The sequence below is a fragment of the Dendrobium catenatum genome, unplaced genomic scaffold, assembly GCF_001605985.2.
Source record: "Dendrobium catenatum unplaced genomic scaffold, ASM160598v2 fragScaff_scaffold_1105, whole genome shotgun sequence".
NCBI lineage: Eukaryota > Viridiplantae > Streptophyta > Magnoliopsida > Asparagales > Orchidaceae > Dendrobium > Dendrobium catenatum.
Window position 1 is genome coordinate 2,610,317 of NW_021319567.1, and position 17,399 is coordinate 2,627,715.

General features: G+C 37.5%; 2 protein-coding genes across 2 annotated transcripts; one reads left to right on the forward strand and one right to left on the reverse strand.

The window, feature by feature from the left end:
• Window positions 1-25: 25 nt before the first annotated feature.
• On the forward strand, window positions 26-1,375 carry LOC110092310 (peptidyl-prolyl cis-trans isomerase CYP65-like). The gene is made up of 2 exons (XM_020816805.2): window positions 26-309; window positions 403-1,375. The coding sequence occupies exons 1-2, from the start codon at window positions 169-171 to the stop codon at window positions 598-600; spliced, it is 339 nt and encodes a 112-aa protein (XP_020672464.2). The 5' UTR covers window positions 26-168; the 3' UTR covers window positions 601-1,375.
• Window positions 1,376-1,963: 588 nt separating this feature from the next.
• LOC110092308 (ADP-ribosylation factor-like protein 8a) lies at window positions 1,964-8,963 on the reverse strand. The gene is made up of 6 exons (XM_020816803.2): window positions 8,748-8,963; window positions 8,103-8,184; window positions 7,979-8,011; window positions 7,772-7,893; window positions 2,480-2,641; window positions 1,964-2,389 (listed from the first exon to the last, which is right to left on the reverse strand). The coding sequence occupies exons 1-6, from the start codon at window positions 8,783-8,785 to the stop codon at window positions 2,272-2,274; spliced, it is 555 nt and encodes a 184-aa protein (XP_020672462.1). The 5' UTR covers window positions 8,786-8,963; the 3' UTR covers window positions 1,964-2,271.
• Window positions 8,964-17,399: the final 8,436 nt, after the last annotated feature.

Sequence of the window (17,399 nt, forward strand, 5' to 3'; positions counted from 1 at the left end):
TGCCCCTTGCAAATCTCATTACCATGATAATTGTAGAGGATCGACACCCAAAATAGACTGATTAACTTGTTCCTTGTTGACATCAAAGAATTGCTTGTATTTTCTTTTGTAGTTCTTTGTCCTGATAAATTTTTCAACCAGACAAAAAACGCTCTTCAACAATTTATCATGCCCCTTGCCCTTATGCAGGAAGAGATAAAGATAATAAATATCAAGGTTTTTGTGAACCCATACACGGAGCCTGATGAGGATGAAGAGAAAGAAGAAAAGGAGGCGGCGGCGGCGGCTGTCGAAGATGATGATAACAAGGTAAAATATTTACATAAATTACTAGATATTAACCTTTTATTTGGTAATTCAATTTATGACATTCTAGCTCATCTGATCCCTGTTCGGCATAAGGTGGGTTCCTGGTTTAGCAATCCAGCTACAGCAGCAGCTGGGAATGGAGCTGTGAATGGTGGAGTGGGAAAGTATCTTAAATCAAGGAACAATGCATCTGAGGCTGCAGAAGGCAGCAATAAAGGTCCTGATCCCTCTATCAAAAAGAGAAAAGTAGAAGCATCAAGTGTAGAATACAAGAATTTTTCAAGCTGGTGAAAGAATGGTAATATATATCTATCAGGACTGGAAGAACATCTTATTATGGACTTCAATCCTGTTAGTACATTCTCTCTGAACAATAATGGCAAGAAATCCCAGAATTAGACAAGACTAGCCACACAATTTGAGGATAGCTTCTTATATTTTAATGGGATGATAGTTTCATACAAGAAAGTTGAAAGCAGTGGAGAGTATTAGGCTTCGTTTGATTTTCGCCGATGTTTTTTTCATTCTTAAATGGAGGTATTATAACGGAGAAGCAGAATTTTTTTTCTCAAATCAGGGAAAATTCGGAGTTATTCCCAAAGGTGTTTTGAAAAAGTAGCGTAAACAAACATTAAAATACTAACTTTTCACCGGTTGAAATCGTAAACGGAAAAATTTACGGACAATCAAACTAGGCCTTAGTCTATGGGCTTTGTTGGCCACTTCATCTTGGTCTCCAATCTTGGTTGCTTCTCGCAGCAACAAGAACACTAATCTTGTGAAATGCACTTGCATTTGAATGCTGACAAGGTCCCCTCAGGAAGGGTTGAGGTAGGATTCATTGGACACATGGTGCCCCTTTAAAATCTCAACTGGCTCGGGTCATTTTTGTCATTTCTCTTAATAGATGTGTTGGTTATAGGGGGTGTGAATGAGTCTAGATGATTCGTTAGTCTGTTCGAACTCGACTCGATAATGAGCTCGTGAGCCGAATTTATCGAACTTCAAGCTTGTATACTAGATAATCCAATATGAACAAATGTATTTTAATATTTTTGAACTTTTATTTCCTGTCTTTGTAAAATGGAAATGCCTACAGCTCTTATGGATGTTTATTTTTTTATCCAATTGAATTTAGTTTTTCATCTTTTATTGTTAATAATACTAATAAAATTATTTTCAACATAACATTGGGTTCCTTCTTAGATGCCCTCGCCAACGATTAATTATTTTATGTGAATGCCAAATAACATTCGGAAATCAACCAATGTACTATGTCACCCTTGCGCTTGATATTACAGCACAGTATCGCTAATGTAATGTATTCTGATTGGCAGAATAATTCCTCCTCGCCAACAAACAGCAGATTTAAGGCTTTGCCTCAGTCCTATACTCAAAAACTTCTACTGGTCCTATGAAATTAATGCATATCATAGATAAAAACAGTTAATTTGTGCTTTTAAATAACTCATTAAGGCATCTCTTCCTCTTGTCTCTTGTTCTTATATCTATATATAATGAATTAAATCCTTGCCAAATTGATTTCTACTACATACAAATGGTACAAATTTTCATTGTTCAATGAAAGGCTACAAAAAACATTTATGTTTATGATTTTTAGCAGTTAAATGTTCAACAAATGCAACAAGTTAGATAGAAGAAACAGTTGATAAGGAGTATTTATTTCATAGTGTCCATTAACACAAATGCAGCAATTGCTCACAACAAGAAGTTAAAATACACACAACACAAACTCTTCAGAGCCCATAGATTGAGCTTTATAAACATGTAGAAGCCCCAGATCACCCATTCAGATGAAGATAACAATTAACACTGAACAAACAAAGAGAGGTCAGAAGCCCAGTTAGCAAAGAGCAGAAAATTCACCACCTGTACTCAAGAACTCGAACTTTAAACAGTAGTAGATCGGCAAAAAAAAAACAATTTTTGGACTTTAAATACTCAATTTTTGGACTTTGAGTGCTTGACGAGCCAGTCGATGACGACATCAATATTGGTCGCATTTTTGCACGAAATCATGAAGCAGCAAACTTCGCGGTCGGTGATGGACTTGAGCCCCCTACAGTGAAGCCAATGATAAGGTAGAAGAAGATGAAGAATTAAAGATTTCAAATGATGCTGTGGAGGGAAAAACAAAAAAGATGATTACATGTCCTCTGTCAATGATGCTTTAGAAAGTGCTTCAGGTTTGTCAATTTTGTTCCCAAGTATTAGCAATGGAATGCCAGTGAGAGAAGGCTTGCTTAATAGGTCATGGAGTTCACCTCTTGAGATTGATAAGTTCTCATGATCAGCTGCATCAACAACGTACCTGTAGAAATATGAAGAATTCAACGTTAAGTTTTCATAGTTTCAGCTCAAAATTTGAACAAGGATTCCAAGGAAATGTTATTCCCAACTACAATGTTAGAAATTATGATGCACCGACACTTCTTTTTAAAGAGATATACAATGTCTGACACGTATCTGATATGCTAGAGACGTATCCGACATGCCAATGACATGTCTGACACGCGTGTTTTAAGTATTTTTTAAAATATAATTTCTTACACTTAAGATTTTTATTTATTAAAAAATAAAAACTATTTTTTTTATTTCCTCTCCACAAGTCTAAATCAATCGTTTGTACTCAATATCCCATTTTCCAAACATTCACCTTTTCATTTCTCTCTAGCAAGATACGAATGGGTTTCACAACAACGCATGATTTCATCTCAATATCGATGTTGGACACCATCACAACATCAGTGTTTCAAAACCATCTTAACATTGAATTTTGATGCTATCTTACACTGACGCTCAGCACCAATAATTTCTACACTCACAATAACGCCCCCGCACCGTCTCGAGACCTCATATTTCTCCAACTGTCATCTCAATATCGACGGTTGATGTCTCGACATCAATGAATGATGCCCATTGCATAGCATCGATACCCAACTCTCTAAAACACTATCATCTCCCATCTCGATGTCTGATATGACATCCATATCTGACTCTCGACGTAGCGATATTAAACATTTCAAGCACAATTACTAGTTAAATGACATTATTTCTTAATTATTTTTAATATTTTACTTACTTAATTTTTATACACTATTTTTAAAATATAAAAAATAATACTATGTACAACCAATGTCCCTGTCTTATATTTTCAATAATTGACATGTCCGGTGTCCGTGTCTATGCATCATAGTTTAGAAATGAGTGAATGTGGCACCAAACAACTTTAAACTACAGCACCAATTTCTTTAAATTTCCAATTATGAAACTGATGATTGCAAAGATATTGTTTATGCACCATTTTCTTTATAATAAGCAACAAAAGCACCCCATCATAGCATTGTCTTCAATAGACAAAATTAGAAAAGCGCCTTAACAAAAAACATTGGGCGATAAAACTAATAAACATAAATATTAAGACACTATAACACAATGATCCAATGAAAACATGCAACCTTCCTCTTTGATCAAACGAGGAAAATTATTTTTCAGCCTATAGTGTAGTTATTTTGATGACAAAAGTAGCAGATGGGCATATAATTAGGTTAAATAATTTCCCAAACCTCATAAAAATATACAAGTCCATGCAAGTTGAATAATTATATCACCATAATCTCCAAATACCACAACTAAGAGCAACACACAGAGAATAAAAGTCAAAATTGTGATCAACAACATGAAATTGCTTTAAAGCTTGTTAAATTGCACTTCTAGTAATGCTTTCATGGTATGCTTTGAAGCAGTCAGTTTTTTGAAAAATTATTCTGTGCGGACACCGAACGGTGTCCAAAGGCCAACCAGAACGCTCAACATCACTTTTTTTTTTGTGTACCGATACTGTGTACCGGGTGACTTGGTGCGTTCTGATTGGCCTTTAGACTGTCCGGTGTCCGCACAAAATAATTTCTCCAGTTTTTAAAAGTCAGAAGAGCCTGATTCAGAAAGAAAATGCTTCGGGCTTTCTTTCTGTTTTTGAAGCATCAAAAGCTTACACCATTTCATCTAAAACCACGAGTTAGGTGCATCTTTCACCCATGATTGGATAAGAAAAATCCCAGTTTCCTGTTTTCTTCTTGTTTCTATGTACTTCAAGAAAACATTTGTAAATATTTGCAGGCAAAAATTTTCAAATTAGATGGGAAACCAACATATTATTTGATTATTATAAGAAATTTAAATACAATACTTGCTACGAAATTAAATTTGGAAATATTAACTTTGAATAAACAAGAAAAAAAACTTGACATATAGAATTGAAAAAGGCTTTATATATTTTTCCTTGAACTGAAAGGTTTATTAAAAATAAGTTAAAAGGTTCAAGATCAATAATGCAATTAACTAACAATGACTTAGTGCTTGATCCACTGGCCAGAAAAGATTTTTTATCTATCTCACGGATTGTAGGCATTTGTAGCTGCACTCGATGATCTAGGCTCAATTCCTTCAACCCCCTCACCAAAAAAAAAAAAAAAGCCCAAGTTAAGTGGCATTGTAATTGATAAATGAAATGGAGATCTAGGCTCAATTCCTTACAGAATAAACAAAAAAGTAGTACCGCCAACACATTCATTTTAGCAGAAATTAATATTGCGCCATATCTAAATAAAAATTTAAGTATATCTAGGTTATAGTTGTTTTTTAAATTCACGTAAATGCTCAAATTAGATTCACGAGTAAATCTAATAAAATGTGCACTGCATTTATAGCATGCTAGTCTATGGCTTCGTTTGAGATGACTTTCTTACTGCTTTTTAGAGCGGCTTTCTAGCAATATAACTTCTAGTTCAAGAAGCTTTTAAACTAAAAAATTGTTTTAGAAAGCAGTAAGAAAGCTGTCCCAAACGAAGCCAATATCAAGACACTACCTCCACTAACTAACTACAATTTGTAATGCATTTGGTTAATGAGAAAGAATACTCGAACTTGGGCATCTAAATATTTGAAATGGATGTATCATTAGGATCGAGAATGATTTGCCACAAAAAAAGACAAGAGAAAGAGAGCGAGAATACAATGCAGAGGCATCAATATTTTTTGAAACTGCTTCAACCGAGTCTATGATCATATAAAAGTTGTGAGTAATTGATCTATTAACAAAGAAACCACTCATCAACCTTTCTCCCATTTTCCAAGTATTCCGGTGCACAAATAAAGAAGAAGAAAAGCTAAAACCACATCAAAGATTATCTCACAATGATAACTTCCCATACTCACATGCACCTCGTAGCCACCAATTTCTAGAAGAAACCAAGGAATCGATAAGTTATGCCAGTGAGAAATGAGAGAATAAATTCCTGATTACTTGCTTGAAACCCTTGAATAACTTCATAGTTCTCATATATGTTTGTCACAAGTGATAAAGAAAAATACATGCAAATATAGCCAAGGGAGATCTCACATTTCTTGAGGATTCACATGAATTATGAAGAATAATGGCATTCAAAAGATGATATACATGCCAAATGAATTATATGCTCGATACTCTAGATTCAGATTTTGATACACACACCCTGAGGCATTGATTTTGTTATAATTTGGATAATCTAATCTCCATCAATCAAAATAAAAAACATTTAATGAATCAAGATCCAATATATTTTTCTGTGAATCCAATACAATGAGGAAAATGTAAAATATAATTGATCAATAATTAACAATTCTCCCACTTGACTCGCATATCATAACAAAACTTAAATCTCTTTTGTGACTCCCCTCCAATTCGAGATATCTAAGCTCCCAAGGTCATGATGAGCTTAGAATAACACAATCTCATAAGAACTAAATGTAGCATGTACTGAATCATAATGAGAGATCTTTATAATAAATAGGTTGCTCACATAAATGATACCATTAAACCTAAGCATACGCTCAGCACTGAGTTTTTTTGCCCCTGAAGTACTCATCTCCTCACCATGAATGTTGCCTTACGCAATAACAAACTGTGCCATGCAAATCCTATCCATCTAATCACCTAAAACATTCCCACCATCTCGTACTTGATTTTGTTCCAGAGCTAATCCTACATGCAAAAAGCCAATTCTTTTGTGTTCCCCCTAGATGTGATACTCCAACACAAACAAACACTACTCTTTAGCAATGATGTACTAACACTTCTCCTCAAAGAGGTATGCAGGCTCCGACATGTATCAGATATGACACGTGTCTGACACTCCTCCGACACGTATCGGCAACGCCAAAGACATGTCCACTTAAAGAATAATTAAAATTAAATTGGACACGTGTTGGACACGCGTGTTAAATATTTTCTAATTTTTTAAAATATGATTTCTTATACTTCAAATTTTTCTTTATTAAAAAAATAAAAACTAAATTTATTATTTTCTCTCTATAGCCCCAAATCAATCGCTCATACTCAATATTTCATTCCCCGAACATTCTCTTTTTAATTTCTCTTTAGCGGTTTATAACCAAGGTTTCACAACAACGCACACAATTTAATCTCTCTAATGTTGTCAAAACAACCATCTTAACATTGAAGAATGATGATACCTTGACAGTAACGCTTAGACCGCCAATTTTTACACCCACAAGCACGCCCCCCATGATTTAAACAAAAAAAAAGCCCCCTCACAGTCTTGATGCCCCATCTTTGTCCAATATCATCTCAGCATCAGCAACCGACGTCATTCGACATCCAGGATCGATGTTGTCTCAACATCAAAGCCTGATGCTCATTGCAAAACATCAATGCCCGACTCTAGACTACATTGTTGTCTGCCTTCTCGAGGTTTGACATGACATCCACCCCCAACACTCAACATCCTAATTTTAATCAATTTAAGCACAAATCCGTGTTAAATGACTTATTATTTCTCAATTATTCTGTTTATTCAATTTTTATATACTATCTTTAAGATATAAAAATTATAATATCATGTTAAAACCATGTCCGTGTCTTATATTTTCAATAATTAATGTGTCCCATGTCTATGTCGTGTCATATCCGTGTCTTCGTGTTCGTTTTTGTGCATCATAGCTATTTAATCATTTCCACGAAGACTTTTACTACGCATAAGTGACACCAAACAAATATTCATTGTCCAAAGTGTGAAATCATCGAAACTCAAACTTATGACCATCAATCTTATAATCACACTAAAATACTAACTTGTCAGAATGAGAGCTCCAAGGGACTTGGATGCATTTTCATAAACAACAATGATACACCATATAGTAGAACATAATAGATATTCCTTGAAAACTTGCATCCTACTTCTACAAAATACAATGCAAGAAACATTTGTTCAATTAAATATTTGTTGGGAAAAAGAAATTTTACAGCATAGCTCCATTATGATCCAGTATGCTTATTATCCATCCACAAGCAAAGCATACATGATATTGTGCAAGTGTTCAGAAATTAGATGCTCAAACAGTAAGAATGGTAAGGTAAAACAACAAAGGGTGAAAAACATACACAATAGCAGAGACTGCGCGACAATATCGTTCCCACATGCTGCGAAACCTTGGCTGACCACCAAGATCCCACAACTTTATGGTGACATTTCCCTTAGTAACCTTCCTCATATTGAACCCTACCTAAAATATCAAACAAAAGAAAATTTACCTTATAAACAGGAAGAAGAAATTTCCACCATGGCATTCAGAAACAAAATTAACTCACAGTAGGAATCATGTCTTCACTGTATCCTCCAGTCTGCACAGGAAAAATGAATAAGTGCAATTTAAACATTATCAACGATTAAGTGTAGTGTCAATAAAAACCTTGAAAATCAATAGATACGGACCGCAATAACATTAACGAGTGAAGTTTTCCCAGCATTCTGGAGCCCGATTAAGGACAGTTCCATTTCTTGCTTGAAGAAGAGGCTAAATGCAGAAAAAATAACAAAATACCCAACATAAGTGCATATAAAAACAATTAGAGAAAAGTTATCAACTTGAACAAAAAAAATCTAGAAAGCCTACATAAGCATTTTTTACAAACTTCAAAACAAAAAATATGTTAAAAGAACAGAGATTTCTTAACAGTATAGAACAGATGGAGAAGAAAAAAAAAACTTTGTGCTTTCGGGCATTCAAAAATGAAATTTTTTCCCCAACAATAATATTACACTTCTTTCTTCTCATTATTGCAGTCCGCAAGCTCTTGGTTGAATCAATACCAGTCAACCCGTTCAAAAACGGATAAAAAAGAACACTAACAATAAAACTCACACCCATCAACCGCGATCCAATCAACACAACATAAAAAACCAAAATTTCAAACAAACCCTTAAAACCTCCTGCTTTTTGTACCAAGCCACCCTTTAATCGCCCACAACAAAGCATCAAAATCAATCAACAATATTGGTTCAAGAACCAATGCTTAAACTAGAAAAAAAAACCTCCCAAATGCAATAAGAAATGACTAAATGGATTAACTTCCCTACCTCCGCAGCCAATTGAGGAAAGCTTCCCACAACCCCATGGCGGAAGCAAATATCAGATGCGATGAAAGCAATTAGGTTTAGAAATTGAAGAGGCAAAGAAACGAGAGATCTCTTAGGAGACTGGGAAGAGATTAGGGTTTCGCCGTCCTTTTTCTTCCCTTAAGCGATGATCGGAACGGAGCCCTCGGAGCCCTCTCTCTCCACCTCCGTTTTGACCATTGTCTCCTCCGAGTCTCTTCCCCGCCCGCACCTCCTCCGCTAGAATAAATATGGAAAAGAATTTAGGGATTTTTACATACATGCCACTTTATTATATCTAAATTACATATTTAACACCCAAAAGTTAAATATTACATTACTGCCACCCAAATACTAATTTTTCAACAGAAATACCACTCCGTGTCTTCACTCTGTCTTTTCCTTCCCCATTCCGATCATCTTCCAGCCCTTCCCCATCGACACCGCGCCTGACATCACCATCCTCAATGAAGACAAGTCATAGATGTCCACCGCCTCACTCTTCGGCATCTCCATCACTATGGGAGGCACAAATGGTGCCACTGTAACCCTGTACATCGGGAAAAAGAGCAATTACCTTGCGAATAAGATCGTGGGAGCTGAACAAACACTTGGCCCTCCAGAGAAGATCGTTGAGGTCGGCGCCATTTGCCTCGAGCTCCGTCGCCAGCCCGCCGTCCACGACCGCACAGCAACCGGCCTGCTGGAGAAAATCCTTCATCGCTGCAGATGGATCCCTCAACCCAAAACCCATAAGACACAGAGCAAGCGAGACAGGCAATGGCGACGTTTCGGCTTTTGCTGGCGGGGTTCTTCGGTTCCTTCTGGTGATAGGGGACGCCGTGATAGAGCACGCAGAAGGGCGAAATTGCAGGACACGCTTACAGGCTGCTTACGTTGATGGTGTTCATGATAATACGTTATGTCGTCAGTTTCCAGAAGCGAAAATATTGAAAGCCAGAAGCGATTGGGCACGAAGGCGATCGGCGAGGATATTGAAAGCCAGAAGCGATCATCGGCGAAGAGGCGGACAATGGTCGGAATGTGGAAGGAAGAGACAGAGTGAACACGGAGTGGTATTTCTGTTGGAAAATTTGTATTTGGGTGGCAGTAATGTAATATTTAATTTTTGAGTGTTAAATATGTAATATAGATATAATAAAGTGGCATATATGTAAAAATCCCAAGAATTTATTAGAGAAAAAAAGGAAGATTTGTTGGAATATATATATATATATATAACATGCACTTTTCTTTCTTATGAGTACAAAACAGATTTTTATATCTAGTCATTGTGTCTCGTGCTGTTGGCGTGTGACACAAAGTAATCTATCAACGTCAATTTTATTTGTTGTAATTTTGTAATGTTTTGTGGATGTAGTTATAATTGTGCTAGGTGGCTTAGTGCGTGCTAAATGGAGATGATGTTTAAGCTAGTAAAGCTCTAACCTAATTTTGTTTATAGAATTAATTTTTCTTAAAAGAATGTTTCTTAAATATTAAACCTAAGAGTACATAATAATTGTTCATTAATAATTGGTCATTAAGGATGTGCATTGAAATTGAGTTAATGGGGTTTATTCAACTCATATTTTTAACTAAATCAATAATTTAAAACAAAGTGTATTGACTTATATATTACTAATAAGGGTTTTATGAGTTTGTTACAATAATACAAGGGTTTAAAAATCGGATCGGACAGGCGAGTCAACCGGTTGAACCGGGAACCGATTAGGCGGACGGTCCGGTCCGGTGCTACCATTAGAACCGGCTTACAGTCTAACCAACCAAAAATCGGTTCAATTACCAGTTGAACCGCTGGACCATACTCGTTTTAATGAACCGGCCAGTTTCAAAATAACGTGATTTGAGTCGTTGATCGCATATCAAATTGCTGGAGAAATTGGTTTCGAGCATAAGCTCTGAGCCGAAAGCCTGAAACGGTGAAACCTCATTTTTCCCTCTGCTCTCTTTCAGTTGTTATCGCAAGCCCTAGGAACTCTGAAGTCAAACAAATAGCAAACGGGTGCAGTGGAGAGGATGGACCGTGAGACGAATGACGCCTTCTTTCTTGTGCACGTCGTCATTTGGTGAGTCCTCTTGATTTCTTATTTCTAACTCTATTCTCTAATTCTCTCATTTTCGTCAGACAATTGTAGCCTTTGTTTGGGATTTCGAACTTGTTGCTGCATCTGAAGTATGTGTTTGGGATTTAACGGTTATTAAAATTCGGTTCATGCATTTTGTTCCAATATGACAAGGGTATTTAACGGTTGTTATTAATCTTCCAAGCTAATATATTTACCAATCAATTTAACACTTTACCGAAGGTGGTGTTTTAAAAAAGCTTTTATGTTTCCCATTTTTTCTTCTTTGTGGTATTGGTGCAGCATATTAAGGAACAAATTTTGAAGAAATATACAAACCTTCGAAGATGAAGAGGCGGTAAGATTGACCGATATGGAGGCTATTGTCGCCGCCATTTCTGCACCGCCGCCGGAGCAAGTGACGGCGGCGACGTAGTAGTCGGGATTGGTGGACATAACGTGGCATCAGGGGCGGAGCCAGGTTATTTTTCATGTGAGGGCACAAATTATTAAATTTAAAAAACACTTAATCTTTTTAATCAGCATCGACTGTTTTAATATATCTTCTCACAAATATAAACACTTTGGCACTGTAATATTCTAACGAAGAATAAACTGATTTAAAAACTTTGAAATCTTCTCATAAAAACTGTTTGGAAACAAATATTCAGATATTATTAAAGTCAGAAATTTCTTAATCTAAATCCTTTTAAAAACTTTCCATTCTTCTGATAAAAGTTATTTGCAATCAAATATTCATATATTATTATAAAATCAAAATTAGATTTACTGACCTGTTCACAAATCTACTTATTAGCCTTAAAATTTTGCCAACATAAGAGATATCACTATTTAAAAATTATACCTGTCAATCGTTACAGCTCTCTCCAAATTCTTCGCTTCTAGAAATGTTCCTGAAAAAATAATGCAAAAATTATAACATTAACAATTTTTGCTTTAAAAATTTGCGAATACCACTACAGATAAATGACATGAAAACTGAACAGTACAGATTTAATTTACACTAATGAAAGTTTGTAAGGAATTTGTTTGATTTTATTTGGAGATTAATTGCACTCAAGCACTTTAAAGCAACAACTAAAACAGATTTTAGTTGAGAACTTAGTTGAGAACAATACCTTCTGAAATCTCAGCAAAATCAGAAATCTGCAGACTGAAGTCTCTTTTCTTGCCTTTTGATGCACAGACCTCATAAACACCATATGGCATAGCCTGATCGTCCAACCCACTTTCCACAGCATAGTGCCCTGCAGCCCGGCTATGCCGCCGCCGGCGAAGATGAGGGAGGATGAAGATGCATCTTCGGGTCTGACAAATTGTTCCTCTCAGTAATATTGATGCAACTATACCTTGTTTGTTGGTTTCGTTGATTTTTTTTTTTTTTTGTCATATTCAATAGAAGGGTTGTAAATTAATACATCTGCTTCCGCTTTGGCTTCCACTTACTGAAGATATATGTTTCATCTATCGATTTTACTTTCATTTATTGAAAAAAAATTTACAAAGGATCACAAAATCAAAGTAAATGGCTAACTGGATCTAAGCCTAGCAAAATAGTATAGGAAAATATATGATTTTACTTTGTACCTATCATGGTCTGAGGCTTGAAGACTCTCTGATCTACAAGCTTAAGAGATTCTGGAAGCTAGGTTTGCACGTAAAATTGAGAAGGAGCTCTAGTGAAGAGTGAGGTCAACAATGAGCTCGGCTTCACAAGCGAGACTGAAACGAAACAGGGCTGGTTCGCGTGTGAAGGGGAAATCTACATAAGACAGAGAATATGAAGTGCCATTTTGGAATGGGGAAGTTATATATAAGCAACGAAATGCTTAGAAAAATAAAAATGCGGAAGGTATATCAAGCCATTGCAGATTTAAGCTATTCAACTCTCTGATTTCTTTTCATTCCTAGCAACCAAACTCAACATAAAGATACCCGAATCAGCAAAGAATGGAGAATCCTCTACTCGAAACAATCAATATAAAAATCTAAAAAAAAATCAGAATCCCAAAAACCAAACAAGCAATAATTCCCACATCAACATCCTATTCATGACACAAAACAAAAACATACTTACCCGTAACGGAACAGTCGCACTTGCCATTTTCCTCAATAAACTCCCCACTCCGTCCGCAAAACCTATTAGCTGCCATCTTAGCAGCGGCTTCATTTCAGCAAACTGAAAGAAAGTTGAAGATCTGCTCAACTATTTTTAATTTGGAAGGAAATAAGCAGAGAATTATTGAAGGAGGTGCATCAGTCGATGAAGTAATTAGAGTATGTACAATATGCAATGTAGTTTGCAACAGTGCTATAGTATTTGCCTTACAAGAAGAAGGCTGAAATTCGACGACTTATTGAGAGTGAAGGAACCCTGCACACTTACATTTCATGCAACTTTTTTATGACCTATTTGCTTCCATCACTTGTGCAACCCGAGAGATAAAGTAAAAAATCCATGATAATGGAAATTCTGAAGCTGTCTTTGTTAAGGAGTCTGATGTTGCTGCTTTCACAATTTCTAGCATTGATGATCCAAGGACGGTGAATAAGGTATTATACCTGAGATCACCTAGTAATGTTGTCTCAATGAATGACCTTGTGAACCTTTGGGAGATGAAAATATCAAAGAACCTTCAAAAGGATTATCTTCCGCAGGAGCTTCAGGAGCTTGCAATGGTTAAATCTTCTGTCCGTAAGGTGCTACTAGAATAACAAAATGGGGAAATTGTGCAAGCAATAATGAGAAAATGCATATGGGAAAAAGTTCTTGATGATGAAAGTGGGGAAAAAGTCCTTTTGGCTTTGAATTAAAGATGCTGGTCTTCTTATAAATTAAAGATGCTGGTCTTCTTATGAATTAAAGATGCTGGCCTATTTACATCAAAAGGTTTAAACAGTGAGAAAATGCATATGGGCCCAAAAAGGAAAAGTCCATCGGGAGAAGTATAAAAGATGTCAAAAATGTTGCTTTACATTAATATGGGTTTGAGTTTGAGATGGAGAAGATCATTATTGGGACAATATACATTGCAAATCCCAGAACTATGATGCAGAATCATTATTACTATACCAGCTTTTGGACTATGAAGAAGAAACCAAAGACATAATTTGTTGCCTTTAAAAGTTCCAGTTTATTTATCTGAATATATGTGAACATCCTTCCGATATTCTGTTCCAGAATTAGTTATTTATCTTCATATCATACTTGTTGTTAAGCACAGTCAACTATTTGTCCGTAATGCACTCTAATGGTGACCATTGTTAATAATTATCTTAAAAACACATGATTTTGTGACATATTACTCATATGGTTCGTTTCGATTAATACTGATTATACAGTCTTAAGTTTCATTTGGGACGGCTTTCTTACTTGAAAGTTTGCTATAAGAAACAGTAAGAAAGACGTTCCAAATGAAGTTGGGAATTTGCAGAATCTTGGTTACTACGGCATAAATGTTGTAGTAGTTGTTGAATGTTTGATCTACGTAAGACTAGTCATGGGACAATATATGTTTGTTTGACACTTCTGCATTACCAATTTGCATGAGTTCCTGCAATTTTATATGTTGTACCTTATGGTTTCCTAGGTTAAAATCGTCCTTCGAGTTCTACCCCGTCCTTTGCCCGTTCAGTTACCAACAATATGCAGAACTTTTAGAGAGGGAAAATAGGAGGCGAATACGAGCATGCCATATCACCGGTGCCCAGTGCATCCGGTGACGTGGTGCGTCCAAATTCGTCTCCGAATACATTCGGATTCCGCACAGAATAATCTCTCACAGAGCTATAATGAAAGGGTTCGGCCATCAATTATCCACAAAACTGTTAGATAGTAAACTTAGACAATAAACCCACATCCTAAATTCTTAGTTTTGTATTAAAACAATTGTATATATATATTAGCCTTGTAACACTGTTATGAAATAATAAAGGATTTCATTTCTCAAGTGCTGTCCCTGTTGGTCCCTCTTCCACTCCAACTCTTTCCACATGGTATCAGACACAATCTAAGCTCCTTTCTCCTTCCTTCTTTCTATTCTTCCCCTACGTTGGATCTCTCGTCTTGTTCTTGCATTCTTCAAGAACCTCATGGCCTCCTCGGTCACCTCCACCCCGTCGTCTACCTCCGGCACACCATATTCAAACATCTCCATACCACCCCAACTTAAATTCTTGATGCACAACATCAAGAACCTTATTACCACCACCCTTACCACTGACAATTATCCAATTTGGAGAGCTCAGGTCGAAAAACTGTTCATGGCCAGCGGCTTCCTCGGCTTCCTCGACGGTTCTTGCATCGCCCCAAACCAATTGGAACAACTATCTGATGGCAACACCGGTCTCACACAAGACACTTGGAACCTTCTTGATCAACACCTGACCGCTGCTCTTCTTTCGGTTATCTTCCAGTCCATTCTCCCATTTGTTCTGTCTCTAAACCACTATTCCGACGTCTGGACCACTCTTCCCACCGTCTTCAATCGTCCACTCGATCCCGTCTCATTCAACTCAATAATGAGTTACACCACCTTTCCAAGGGAGATCAAACCATGAATCAATACCTTCTAACCGTCAAATCAAAGGTAGACGCAATTACCTTCGCCGGCGGCACTCTGGACCCCGAAGATGTAATATTATACACTCTGAATGGGCTCCCGGCGTCCTACCAAGCGTTCAAGACATCCATTCGCACAAACCTACAACCCCTCAGTCTTGATGATCTCTACACCCTCCTGTGCAGTGAAGAGATCATTCAAGCTCAAGATCACACCAAAGACCTCACCGCAATGCAACTTCAGGACAACCCAACGGCTCTCGCCGTCTCTCGTGGTCGTGACCGTGGTCGTTCATCTTCAGGACGTAATCGTCCCCAGAACAGCAATCGTGGACAAAGACCCAACAACAAATCAGAAAAACCAAACTATTGCAACACCATCTGTCAGATCTGTAGCAAGCAAGGCCACTCCGCTGCACGCTGCTGGTACAGATTAGATCCAAACTATCAGCCTACCCACCCTCCGACCGAACTCCTCACGTTAACCGAACAACCTACGTCGCCAAATTGGTTCTTGGACAGCGGGGCCTCCACGCACCTGACCTCCGACTCCTCTCAATTACAATACACCGAACCATATGCTGGAAACTCACAAGTCACAGTCGGAAACGGACAACAACTGCCCATTCAGTACTCCGACCGTGGTATCCTCCCAACACCATCAGGTGATCTTCAGCTAACTCAACTTCACCATGTCCCTAATCTTGCATTCAATCTTCTTTCTGTATTCCAACTAACCCGTGATAATTGTTGTAAAATCTGTTTTGACTCAAATGGATACAAAATCAAGGACATGAAGACCAAGCAAGTTCTGCTTCAAGGGCCATGCCATAATGGCCTATACCCGCTCCGTCCAGCTGCATCGCCCTCCAAATTAGCGCTGATCTCCATCCAGTCGGTACCTGACCTCTGGCATAGCCGACTTGGACATCCCGGTCATCCCACACTCCATCAACTGGCGAAGACACATACCGGCATACGATCCAGTCTAACCACCAAGTGTTGTAACACATGCAATTTAGCTAAGTGTCATAGGCTTTCTTTTTCAATTTCAACTTCTACTACTGTATCTCCATTTGAGATTGTACATTCTGACGTCTGGGGTCCATCCCCAACGATATCTGTAAATGGCTACAGGTACTATGTTTCGTTTATAGACGACTATATAAAATTCTGTTGGGTATTTTCGCTTCATAAAAAATCTGAAGTATTATTGAAATTCTTGGAACTATACAACCTTATCAAATGCCAATTTAAACAACAAATAAAAATCCTCCATACGGACGGAGGTGGCGAATTCATCAACAAGAACTTCCAGCAATTCTGTCGCCTATCTGGAATGCTTCATCAATATACCTGCCCACACACTCCAGCACAAAACGGCACTGCCGAATGTTAACACCGGCACATTCTTGACACAGTACGCACTCTTCTCATTCACTCCTCCGCTCCGCCAACCCTATGGGTTCATGCTCTTCTCACTGCAGTTAAACTAATCAATATTCTTCCAACCCGTACGCTACAAAACATATCTCCCTACGAAGCACTTTACCATAAAACACCCACTTACGATCACCTTAAAATTTTCGGATGCTTATGCTATCCGTGGCTTCGGCCTTATTCAAAGTCTAAACTAACCTCTTTCTCCACACCGTGCGTCTTCGTAGGCTATGCGTCTAACCAAAAAGGCTACCTTTGCTTGGACCCTCACACACACAAGATTTACACCTCTCGTCACATTATATTTAACGAGAATATCTTCCCCTATCACAATAAGATTCCGGCTACTCCCACACCTTCTACCGCCACCTTCATACCTCCCCTACTACTCGTCCCCACACCTAGCCATTCTCACATCACCAATAACAAATCAGCTTCCTCACAACAACCCGCACGCTCAACCCCAAACCCGAGTCCAGTAACGCAAGCTCAAACATCCCCTACTGACTCCTCCCCAAATATACC